Raw genomic sequence first — 13,466 nt, 5'->3', positions numbered from 1 at the left:
CTTTCATACTGCTACCCGAATTGGGATTGAATCACTCGGAAAGTTACGTGCAGTTAATACAGCTGACGAATGGCGTGTGACGTGGTGCAGCTCTTCCGAGCTGACGCCAAATGGGTGACCTTTGCATCTATGAGAATGGGGCCCTACCTATGATACAGTCTAATGATGAAGACGGCACACACACACCCAGCTCCGGAGCCATCGGAAATAATTAATGAAGATAACGAACCGTGTACCCTCTGAACCGAAGGCCAGCACGCTAACCATTAGGCATGGAGTCGGACCCGGACGGAATAATGAGTATGCGCGTAAGGGCGCCCATACCCGGAGGCAAGGTGGGGTCGCGCAACCTCCCCCCCCCCCTAGCTCTCAGGGAAAGGGAAAAATCTAGTCTATCAGGTGTTTTCCTTTCAAGAAAATAATTTAAAAGTCAGAATTATGTAGAAGCTGTAGTACCGTTCCTCACGAACAGGCAGGGAACACCGTGGGCTATTTTACCACACAATACAAGTCGCCATTATCTTCCAAAATATTAAAAATACTGCGTATCCCCAGTCTCCCCCTCTGCCCTGCAAACTGGCATATTGGCGCTGATGTATGCGCCGGAACGCTTGCTGCGCTCAAATGCTAAAATAATGATGAAAAGGTGCATACGAAGAGGTATTCAGGTTTTGTTCTTATTTATTACTTACTATAATGCGTAATACTGCTTGGATTATCTCTTGCTACGGCCAACTGATCTTGCATATGTTGAATACCTTGTATTGTTATCTTCTTCTCTTTTGTTCATACCTTAAGAATATTTTAGTTTCCTTGAAGAGCAAAACAAGTCAAGGAGAAGTGAAGCTCTTCGAGAAGAAGCATCATTCGTCAATGCTCTGTGCGCGTGAGCAGAAATTTCTTTGATGTTGTGGAGTGCCGGGTTTCTTTATTAAGAAGCATCGAGAAGAATATATATCCGTGTTCATCGGTCGGGTGCAAATTCAGTTTAATATTTTCGTACAATGACAGCTCAGTCAGGATCGGGAGATGGAAGGAGAACACAATCAGGAGCTTTCAAAGACCGGACTAAACCAGCGGATATTCGGAGCAGTAACATTGTGGCAGCTAAAGGTCGGTAGATTATATTGGAAATGATTGTCAATAGACATGGTTTTTCTATTAGCGCCACTTTCGGCGCTTTGTTTAATATAATCCTAGTTCTGGAGTGGTTAGGTATTGTGTAAGTTTGTTGGCTGGTTTGCTGTCATATTGAATTTTCGACGAATCTTTATTTCCTTATTTGGTCAGAATTTACAGTTCAATGGAGTCCTGTGGGATAGGGGCTATAGAGTGCATCCGGGATTTGTCTTGCTGATGTAAGGGGCGGCTGAGAGACTAACCTCCAGCGACACGCAAGTTGGCAGCCTGGCTTGGCGTGCACCGGATCCATTGAAAAGTTGCATTGCTACACTTTTGCCGGCCTCATAACTTCGTTTCTTTCCTTCCCGACTTCATTCGGTGATAGCGATTATTGTTTTAAGAGGAAGTAAAACTAATTTCTTCCATCCATTTTTTACATTTTCTTCTGTCAAACTCTCCCAAGCCTCACCAGCCATATAAACACTCCTTCAAGTTAAGTTTATTATTATTTTTTAAGCTCGCAACTTTATCGTCACAAGACTTTGAAATAATCATTAATGGCATTAAGAACTGAAGGATATGTCGGTGGCGTTATCTAGGATTAAAATGAACTTTACCCATTCTGTGTATGTTTTGATGATGTGCTTTGGAGTGGATTAGAAGCTAACTCACTAATAGGGTTTGCATCGTAAAAGCTGATGGTATTCTGTCAAAGCCGTACCACCCTACTTCAGGTGTCCCCCAAGGCTCTTTACTGGGTCCTCTTTTCTTTGTCATATTCATAAATGATATACTATCAGTTATACAACACAGTAATTGTCTTCTCTATGCTGACGATCTACAGATTTTTAAGGTGAATGTAAGTTGCTACAGTCTAGCTTAAACCTCCTAAGTAACTGGTGTAAAAAGTGGCTGCTTGTTTTGAATACTTCAAAATGCAATGCAATTACATTTTCACGTAAGTTGGGACCAGTAAATTACCCTTACCATTTATATGATTTCCAAACAGCTCGTGTGAATGAAATAAATGATGTTGGTGTGACACTTTCAAACTGCTACGGTCTTTCCTTCGAGAAACATTTAGACAAGATTTCTAGGAAAGGGTTTAAATTACTTGGTTTTCTGAAAAGAAACTGTGCCGAATTTTGTTTCTCCTAGAAGTCTAATAACTTTGTTTTGCACTTTAATCAGGTCACCATTAGAATACTGTTGCGAGGTGTAGCTACCTTCTCAGCAGTATTTAATACAAAACTTGGAAAGAGTCCAAATAAGGTTCATGAAATGGATCAGCTACAAGGGTTTGGGTATTTCTATGTCTTCGTCCGATTATGAGTCTTTTTGAGAGACTATGAGCATGAGGACATTGTACTCACGCCGCAGATGTGCCAGTGCCCTCTTTCTTCATAAGTGTCTGACGAATAGAGTGGCTTGCCCAACATTACTGGAGCTGATTCCATTACATGTTCCTCGTTTCAATACTAGACAAAGGTATATTTTTCATCTACCTAAAGTGTGAACTGTTTAACATTGCAGCAGTTGAGTAAAACTCGTCCCATATCATAGCCATCTTTGCTTGCAGTTCTTGTAGCAACTCCCTGTAACTCCATGTCGCTGAAACTAACAATCTGTCTTATGTCTTCAATGAAGTAAGTCTCCTTTGCAAGAACGTATACTAGTCTTGATAATGCATATTTAGAAACACATAGAACTCTCTTCAAGAATCTAGCCTTCAGACTTTCCAGAGGTGTTCCCATATTAGCTCTAGACCATATATGGCTGTTGGAACAACTTTCGTATTGTAGCAATTGAGGCTTTCATATTAAACAGAGTCAAGGCTGTCTCCAAAGATAGCTGTGGAAGGTGTTTAATATCACTAATGCTTCGTATAGCTGCGATGATTCTCTCCTTTAGGTGTATTGTGAATGTTGTTCTTGTTACCTGTATTGTAATCCCCAGATATTTGTATTGGTTACTAATTCGTAACTTTTGTCATTTACGCAGGATATAATTGTCTTTAGATAATTTTCCTCCCCTCCTAAAAGCAACCAATTCTGTTTTGTTCGCATTAAGGTCCATTTTATTACCTTCTGCCCATTCCACGATTAAGTCCATGGCAACTTGTAGTTCCTCTTTAACTCTCAGACGCAATAGCCATGTCGTCCCCATTTACGTACGCGTTAACCTTCCGTGTTTGCTTCTCAATTTCTTTTATTGCATCCTGTGTGAAGATATTAAACAGCAGAGGACTTAGTGGGCCCCCTTGTAATACCCCGTTTGTCTGCCGGATCCACCTTGATGTGCAGAGATTGTCGCTTATTTGAATATAGTTCTCCGAAAGTATGTTGGTAACTAGCCTTGTGAGCCGGGTACGACTGACGATTTCCTCTAGTTTTCTAACAAGTTTGTCTATGTACTGTATTAAAAGCCTTGGAGTAGTCAATGAATATTACGAACATTTTGCCTTGCTTTTTTCTGGTTGTTTCTTGAATATCTTGCAGGAGGCATTCCACTGCCATCAAAGTCGATCTCCCTGCTCTAAATCCGAACTGTTCGTTAGGGAGGAGCAGGTCTGCTATTCTATTGATTCTCTTGAGTTATCAGTTTGGTGAGAATCTTAAAAGCTGCTGATTCAGCCGGGCTGAGTGGCTCAGACGGTTAAGGCACTGGCCTTCTAACCCCAACTTGGCAGGTTTGATCCTGGCTCAGTCCGGTGGTATTTGAAGGTGCTCAAATACGACAGCCTCGTGTCGGTAGATTTACTGGCACATAAAAGAACTGCTGCGGGACTAAATTCCGGTACCTCGGCGTCTCCGAAGACTGTAAAAGTAGTTAGTGGGACGTAAAGCAAATAACATTATTATTAGAAAAGCTGCTGATTCAAGAGCCACTCTGCGATATGATTCCGGTTTGTCTACTTCTCCTTTCCCTTTGTAGAGCATCTTAATGACTGATTTTCTCCATACATTTGGAATGTTTCCTGTTTCCAGACACTTGTACATCAGTTCTAACCATACTGTTTCTAGGAAAGGGAGAGATGTCTTCAGATATTCGTTGTAGAGACCATCTGAGCCTGCCGCCTTGTTAGATTTTGCACTTGAGATCACTTTCCTTACTTCTTCTTTAGTGAAAGGACTGCATGGTTTAACTTCTCCTTCCATTGTAGGTGTTAAGTCCTGTTTACATAGTATATTTTCCATGTAAATCTCCCAGATCTCCATTGGTATGTCTGCTGGCTACCTCCAGAGGTGCTGCATCTCAAGAAGACAGCGGCAGTATTTTAAAACCTGGGATACATCGTTGTGAATTAGTCATGGGTGGTTGCCTGGACAAGGGTTAAAGGGTTACGAAGTCTTTGTTGACAATTATCTTATGTCTGTACCACTTGTATGCCATCTCTATGAGCTGGGCACTTGTATAACAGGAATTGTTAGGAGATATAGGAAATATTTGCCCCAGCATCTAAACTATACTTTTGGACAGAAACCGTAATTCGTCATCCAATACTGGGGTTCAGTCCAGGTTCCATTGTCGTATGCTGTTTCTTCAGAGTCCATCCATTGTCATCACGGCGAAATGAATGTGAACAAATTTTAGGACTGGTTTGAGAACATATTCTTGTTTAGTAAATCAAACAAGTAATACCTGGTTGCCAGCCATTAAGGATTTACGTAGGTAGTTCCCTTCCCTTCCCTTCCCTGTCCCTTCACTATTGTTATATCATTTCAATGTTTTCCAAATTCGTATGTTCCTCATCGCCAGATGTTACATTCCAGGCTTGTGTCAAGGTCATACACCTGTCAATGTCATATGTTATCTACATGTTATGTGACTCTTAGACTGATTCTGATGGTTCCGTCAGCTTCCGCTTCCAACGCTAGTGATGTACCACGTCCAGGGAGCCATCTGGTTATGAATGAACATACCATTTCCACTTCTATTATAACGTCTAAATTCAAAAGCTCATTGTTTAAGAAGCCTTTCTCGTGGACAGTCGAGATTTTCTTCTGATGACGCAGAGCACATTTCTCTGTGAAACGTAAAGAATTTCACCTTATTTTCTTGACACGGCATAAGCCCAAAAGCCTATTTCATGTCTATAAGCACGGGCCGTGAAAGCATCAATGGCAACAATAATAATCTTAGTAATCCTGGAGTATTTCTTGCAAATTTCAAAATTTAATTGACATTATTTTTTTCAGTTTGTGCTTAGTAATAACCTATTATAAATAGGATACATCTGAACGCAGTTTAAAAATTATTGTAGTGTAGTTACTTTACTAGAAATTAGCGTGCCTATTTTATTATTGTGAAATACACTGCTGTTTGTAGAAAGTGAAACACCAAGACCGAGAGCTGTGATCACAATGCAATTTATTCCACATATTAGGGATATGACAAGACAAATGATTACAATTACAGAACTGTACATGCAAGGTGACCGTGGAAATTCAGTACGGCATAGCACCCCCACGCACTGCAATCAGAGCCGCTAGCCGTCGTGGCATGGAATCAAAGAGCGCCTAAATATGCTGTTGGGGAATACTCTGCCACGCGGTTTGTAGGCGCGTCCAAAAATCAACAACAGTGGCTGCAGGAGGACCTGAACGAACAAGGTGCCGATCGACCATATCCCAGACATGTTTAATGGGTGACATATCCGGCGAACAGGCAGGCTATGGAAGCAGCGGTATCCGTCGTTCTTCAAAGAAGGCTTGCTTATTCCTCGCCACATGCGGTTGGGCATTGTCCTGTTGGAATATGGCGTCTGGAACGGCCTGCAGGAGGGGCAGTGCCTCGGGCTGTAAAACCTTCCTGATGTAGCGGTAGCTGTTCAGATTGCTCTCAAGACGTAAGAGGCGAGATCGCATGTTATAGGCAATTGCGCTCCAAACCATCACACTTGGCGTTTGTCCGCTATGCCGCTCAACAATACGGTCTTCCCGATGGCGTTCACCACGGCGGCGTGTAAAACGAATGCGGCCATCACTGTAGGACAAGTTGAAGCAGGACTCATCCGAAAACACTACATTTTGCCTCTCAGCACGCCAGTGTCAGTGTTCACGTGCCGATTGCAGTCTACGGTGTTGGTGGTTGCTGGTCGATGGAAGCCGCCACAATGGCATGTGTGCCACCAGTCCGGCCCTCAGAAGACGGCGTCGAACCGTCGATGCAGACATCCCCACACCCATTACAGTGCTCCAACTTCAAGCCAACACCGTGAACGAAGCTTTTCTGTCCGTTACGGCCAAGCGGACAAGGTGGCTGTCATCTCAAGCTGTGGTCACATTGTGTCGTCCAGTACCCTGTTGGCACTGTGTACGGCCCTCTTCTCTCCACTGGTTCCACATACGCCTCACTGTTGAAGCAGTGTACCATGTACGAGCCGCAGTGTCACGGAACGACAGACCCATCTCCAGGAGCTCTATCATTCTGCCCCGTTCGAACTCGCTCACATGCTGATATTCCCTCCTGTGATGTCGGCGAGGCATAGTGGCACTTAGGTATACGTTTCCATTTCGTATGAGGGCTCCGTACTGACTGAGCGTTGCGTAACACTGCCCTGGCTGGTCGCACACAGAAGGGCACTGCTGGGTCTACGTGCATGCCATCTCTTTGCAATTTAAAACACTTATTATGGTTCCACTGTTCTATATGTCCTCTGATTTTGGCGTGTTTCAGACCATTGCTTCTGAGTGTTTCGCTTTCTACAAACAGTGTATTTGTAGAATTATCTCTGTAGAAACCCTCTTACTAGAATTCTGTTGTAATTAGGATAGGCTTAACTGCAATTTGAATTGTGTAATTCTTGTGTATTCCTTTAGATGTTCAGTAAGTAATGGCAGTTTTCATTCTTTTAGAAAATAGTAGGATGAAAATATAATAACTTATAATACGACTCAGTAGTATTGTAGTATAGTATATAGGGTTGACACCTGTCTCGTATTGTACGGGTCATCCTGTATTTGAGGTGAAATTTTTGTGTCCCGTATTATGAACTGTTGTCCCGTAAAAACGAGTGTTTGTCTTTTCTTTTGTATCTAAATTTTTTTTTTTATTTGAGCGCCATTGAAGTTCAAAGTAGCTCCATTAAGTCTTTCTCTTTAGAGTCTCAGAAGAAGGAAATATCGTGATGTCTCGCCATTTGATGGTAAAGCCGAGCATGCTGGGTTATTTTAGTATAGTATATAGTTTTCTGCCGCGTACTTTCGTAGGTCTTCCATTCAAATTTCCAACGTTATTGTTTGTGCTGTTTGAGACTAAATCTGCGTAAATTGTGAAAGGTTCAAAGTTCATCGAACACATCAGTGTTTACATGTCAGATGCATTGTAGGCCTACAGTTAAGAGTTTAATTTAGTTTCTCTTACAAATTTCAATAATGATCTTATTCTGATAATGAAACTAATTACAGTAGAGTCTCGATTATCCGACTTAAACGGGACCTGGAGTACGTCGGATCACCGAAAATGTCGGATAATACAGAATAACTTTGAAAATTAACTAAAACAAACAGGAAGGCTATTCTGTATTACGTACTATGTTTTATGGGATTCTATTTATTGACTTATTAATTCAATTGTACAGTAGACGCAGTACTCTTTTCTTACTACGCCTGTAGCCAGGTGCAGACGTCTTGGCTTGGGCTGCAAGAGTTTTGATGTCAGCATCGTGAAATTTGGCCCAGTCTCATCACACTTAAAAATCTGATCACCGGATAATCCTTCAGCAAGAATTATTTCTTGAAATTTTCTTTTAAATTTCACAACCTCATCGGATTTACCTGACAGTTTTTCTCCACAGATATTAAGCTGCCCAATGCCGTACCGCTTTTTCAACCGATCAAGCCACCCAGCACTGGCAGTAAAATTAGGGTCCCTTTATTAAACTCCTGGATATACACCACCATTTCTTGCAAAATGTGGCCAGATATTGACAAGCCCTTTTCCTGGTTTTTAGTGAATCAAAGAAATAGTGCTTCACTTACTTTTTCGTACTCACATTTTTCATTGTTTTTTTTCTAATTTTCAGGGCATCATTTGTTGCTCTGGTAGAGCACCACTTTTCAATTTATTCCCTCGTATATTTCCAGTCTCCCACTGTAACACGTCCAACACCATAATCTGAAGCCATTTTTTGGAGAGCTTCCCCTTTGTCCAGTCTCTTTAATCCACTCTACTTGTCTTCCACAGAAACAATCACTCTGTTACGTTTACTCGCCATACTCACAGAGGATATGAAAACTATAACATCCGCACCCAACCAGTACTACATTGAACAATCCTACCGCATGCCTGCCAGTGCTTGTCCCACAGTCGCACCCTCCACACCCCGTGTCCCAGAATTGCATCCTCCTAAAGTTCAAATTAAGCCTACCAGTGTCGGATAACACAGAGTGTCGGATAAGCAAAGGTCGGTTAAGTGAGACTCTACTGAATAATCTAATTGAAATTGGTACCTAACATTTTATTTTCTATTATTTATGAAGTGTCCCTTATTTTTGTGAAAAATCCTGTATTTTTAAATAAATTTCCTGTAGGCCTATTTCTTATATCAAAAAGTGGCAACCCTAATAGTATACCTTTTTGTCATGTGATCATTATGTACTACCCTAGACTATTTATTTCCTTTGCTTTTTTTTTTTTTTTTTCATAGAATAATTTAATATCTTTACTTTTCATTATTTCATAACGAATGGCTAATGAATGCAGGTATAGGAACCTTGGGTGTGGCCAGGCATTAAGGAGTGTGAGGGAGGAGTTGGAGAGTTTGAGGGAGATAATTAGAATTCTCTCAGAAGAAAGCAAGGAATGTAAGCCTCCCTCAAAACAATGTACGGGATATGGAAGGTGTTCATCAGGGATGGGAAAGAAAAGGGGGAATTGTAGAAAGTGGTCTAATGTTATAAGGGGAAGGACATTGCAGTCTAAGGATTTTATTCAGGAGCAGAATTCATGTTCTGATGAATATTCTTTTCTTAAAAAGTTCATGTTAATGATTTAAAAAAATTTAAGCCAATTTATAAATTAAAAATTATACATTTTTTAGTAAGTGTTGAAATGAAGATATCTAGGTTTCATAATGTGGCTCTTATTACTATTGGATATATCACTAATTCCTGTGCTTGTCCCCAAATCATTGCTCTTCTCAACACCATACCATAACCTACGAAAATATATTGTCGTATATCAATAACATAAACAAAACTTGTAACTTCCATGATATGCGTTGTAACTTCCATTCTTTCCTCACCTACTGTAAGTTTTCATGCTTTGTTCTAAAGTCAAAGTGACCAGTCTATCCCATAACACTTCTGGAAACAAAGATGGCTATGATAAATACATCCTCCTACTTCATTATGAGTAATTATTACCAATATTACCCATAAAACCACTAAAAATCCTTTTTTTTGGTACCTGAAAATATTCAAAATGGAGTGTTGAATAAGAGTAATTTTCAATGCATTATTATTATTATTATTATTATTATTATTATTATTAGTATTAGTATTAGTATTAGTATTAGTATTAGTATTAGTATTAGTATTATTATTATTAGTATTATTATTTCCAGCCTCCTACTTCCTTACCACTGCCAAAACTTGTTTAGGAGGGTTATAAGGAGGTACATTCAGGGAAACTGGGTGGCGTTACGGAGTGGTGATAAGGGAACAGGGAACTGGCAGTCAAGTAGCGATTACATAAGTGTTATGTTGAACTGTAGAATTATTGTAAAGAAAGGAATAGAATTAAGTAATTTGGTGGCGATACAGGGTTATTCACCTAAGATGTTACACGGAAATAGCGTCTAAGACATTAAAAGATATCGGTATTGTTTTCATATTCGTGAATGACCCAGGGGCTTATAAATTAATGTGCTACGTATTCCCATGGGTTGATTAATATCCTAGGCTTGCTTGTTTTTTAAAGGGACCTAACATCAAAGGTCATCGGCCCGATTAATATCAGAGATATTCATAGTAACTCCATATTTTAAAATGGAACGGCACACATTCATACAGCTGGCCTAAAAGTCCAACTGCATACAAGTTCAAATATGTAAGTATTTTCAAAATCGGACATTTACTTTTAGAGATATCAGTCAGAACAACATGCGCGGTTTTGCATGCCACATCAGACAGCTTGAAGTCGGGCAAGGACATATTGGTGCGCAAGCAGTTTCCTGGGTGTGATTATAGCCGCAGAATGGATACCAGGCATGTAAGCATATCACACACATGTGATGGGTTTGCAAAATGTGTGACAGGCGAACTCATGACAGAACAAGGAGGGTTGATGTTTTTAAAAGGATTAAACATAACACAGGACACCTGAAGATCTAGAAAAGCAAATGAATAATATAATAGCGTGCATTCGGATTCGAGTCCTGCCTCGCCCGACCTGAAAGTGATTTTCATGGTGTCCCATGTTAAACACCAGGCAAATACCGGATTAGTACCTTTGAGATAGGTCACGGCCGATGTCCTTTCCAAATCCTTCCCATTCCCATCTGTGGGGAAAGACTCCAAACTGAGCGCAACCTGTTACACATTGATTTCAAAACAAAACAAAGAAACTTTAATCTCCCTTCCCCTTCCCCGTTGTGTGTTCACCAGTCATACAATAATGTTGCATACACAGGGTATATTACGGTACATCACATAATGTGTACGATAGTTTACAGTATATACCTGGTATCTGCTCTGTGGCTGGAGTCGATGCCAGGAAACAGCTTGCGTGCCTATACGTCCTTGGCGGACTGCACGCTGTCTGATGGGCATGCAAAAGCCCAAATGCGGTTTTTACTGATATCTCAAAAAGTAACAGTCCGATTTTGAAAATACTTACATATTTGAACTTGTACTTGATTGTACTTTTAGGCAAGCTGTTTTCATGGCGTTTCATTTAAAAATATGGAGTTAGTATCAATATCTCGGTTGTTAATCACTCCATGGGAATAAGTAGCACGTTATTTTACAAGGCACTGGGTATCATTTAGAATATGAAAACAGAATACAGATATCTTTAATGGTTTAGACATTGTTTCTGTGTAACATCTTAGGTGAATAACCCTGTATAGACCTACTAACCAGATTTTGTGGTAGGAGATAAGAATATCACTTTTGTGGTTGCATTTTGGAGATCATAGTTTCGAAATGCACCATCGGCTGCCCTGAAGATAGTTTTCCGTAGCTTCCCCATTTTTACACCAGGCAAATATTGGAGCTGGCCATGGCTCTTTCTTCTCAGTCCTTGCCTTCTATCTCACAGCTGCCGAAAACTTACGTGAATTCGTACAATGATTATCTGAGAAGAAGAAAAAAAATCACCACACACCCCCAACCTACTTTGTAGTATCACTGTTGTGTGTACTTCCATGGCAGTAAATGTTAGGTTACTGAATCCTTCCCGGATGGTGTATGTGACAGCCCTCTAAGGATTGGGACAAGTTATTCTGATATGGATGTAGTCAAAGTGACCTATAACTCCAGGGCTATTATCCCATGTATAATCAGATATTGCTGGTTGGCAAGAATTGTGAAGTTCAGTTACTGGACTGTCACTTGTCATATGTTTCATGGTCCATAACCTCTGATTGTGATTCCCTTTTAAATTGATAAGTTAAACAGTAATAAACTCTAAAGATAATAGGCAACCCAATGTTTTTGAAGTGAACAGACCTAGAAAGGGTGATGTGGATGCTGATTCAGAATTATTTGATAAGATAAATCAGCTATGTGGGAAACGATTGAGAAAGGAATGTGATTGAAGTGGGTGATCTCAATTTACCAAATGTCAATTTCCGTATCAAAGAACATGAACGTAATATTCGTCTCGACCAACATGACAAATCGGCAATAGCTGAGCACGCTCTATCGTCGGGTCATGATGTCATGTTCCAAGATGTTCGATTTCTTACCCACACTAGATACTACAGGTCCAGGATTATATGGAAAGCTGTGGAAATACGTAGAAATCCTAACAATTTCAACAGGGACACTGGCTATCAACTAATACCTGGTTGCCAGCCATTAAGAATTTACGTAGGTAGTTCCCTTCCCTGCCCCTTCACTATTGTTATTTCGTCTCGGTGTTTTTCCAAATTCGTACGTTCCTCATCGCCAGATGTTTCATTCCAGGCTTATGTCTATGTCTTACACCTGTCATATGTTAAGCAAACACGATATGTGAACCGCTTAGTCTGATTGTGATGGTTCGGTCAGCTTTCGCTTCGAACGCTAGCGTTGTGCCACGTCCTGGGGTCCATCTGGTGGTGAATGAACGTACCATTTCCACTTCTACTTCTATTATAATGTTTCAAATTCAAGTGTCATTGTTTAAGAAGCCTTTCTGGTGGACAGTCAAGAATTCTTCTGAGGACGCAGAACACAGTCTTCCGTGAAACGTTAAGAATTTCACCTTATTTTCTTGACACGGCAAAAGCCCAATAGCCTATACAATATCATGTCTATAAGTACGGTCCGTGAAAGCATTAATGGCAAAATAGCAAATGAGTTAATCTGGGAAGGACAGCTGTTGAATCAGAAAATGATGAAAACAACTTTAGGGGAGAAATTTGAAATGTGGTGCTGGTAAAACCAGATGAGCTCTATAGAGAAACCAAACTAATAGATGGTATTACTGATCACGAAGCCACTTTTGTCATAGTTAAAAATAAATGATAGAAAGGAAGGTCATAAATGTAGGTGTATTAGGTAGTACCATATCAAGGTGTCCACCCATATGGAAAACCTGGGAAACAGGGAAATGTCAGGGAATTCGATAAATAACGGGAAAACCTGGAAATGTCAGGGAATTCAGGAAAAAATCTGGAAATTTGTTCTTTTGCCAGATAAAATTGACATACCATATTTATCCGTGTAATAGAAACACATTTTTCAGTTTTTATAACATTAATCTAGGGCATGTCTTTTATGCCAGGAATAAATTGTAATGAAAAGTTACTAAAGTGTGATCTCGAATGTGAAATAACCAGTAATATCAATAGCTAATAATATCATCAAAGCCAAGGAAAACTTTGTTTAATGAAAGGTGGCTGCTTGATGATACTTTCAGAACATGGTTGAAACCCATGCCTCAAGACAAATTTTCAGCATATTGCATAGTATCTAAAAAATTATTTTTTCTTAGCAACAGGGGAAGCAGGCGTTAAAAAGTCACATGGGAGGAAAGAAGCATGCCATCAGTGTCGTGTTCAGCGAGTTCTCATCATCCCTTTCAAGTTATTTTAAAAAGGAACATTTGAATAGTGAAGTAACACAAGGCTTAAACTCAGAAGATAATACCTGGCCGCGCACGAGTTTCCTTCTGCCTGCCACAGCTACCAC

General features: G+C 40.3%; 1 protein-coding gene across 1 annotated transcript in view; it reads left to right on the top strand.

Annotated features, from left to right (window-relative positions):
• Positions 1 to 866: 866 nt before the first annotated feature.
• The window catches only part of CCT4 (chaperonin containing TCP1 subunit 4), a 377,714-nt gene continuing 365,114 nt past the window's right edge, over positions 867 to 13,466 (top strand). The window contains exon 1 of the mRNA XM_067154119.2: positions 867 to 1,113. Within this exon, the coding sequence (XP_067010220.1) occupies positions 1,005 to 1,113 (109 nt within the window). The 5' untranslated portion in view covers positions 867 to 1,004. The remainder of the gene's footprint in view (positions 1,114 to 13,466) is intronic.

Source organism: Anabrus simplex, chromosome 9, assembly GCF_040414725.1.
Source record: "Anabrus simplex isolate iqAnaSimp1 chromosome 9, ASM4041472v1, whole genome shotgun sequence".
Lineage (NCBI taxonomy): Eukaryota > Metazoa > Arthropoda > Insecta > Orthoptera > Tettigoniidae > Anabrus > Anabrus simplex.
The sequence above is the reverse complement of the archived record's forward strand: the minus strand, read 5'-3'. Positions and strand labels throughout refer to the sequence as shown.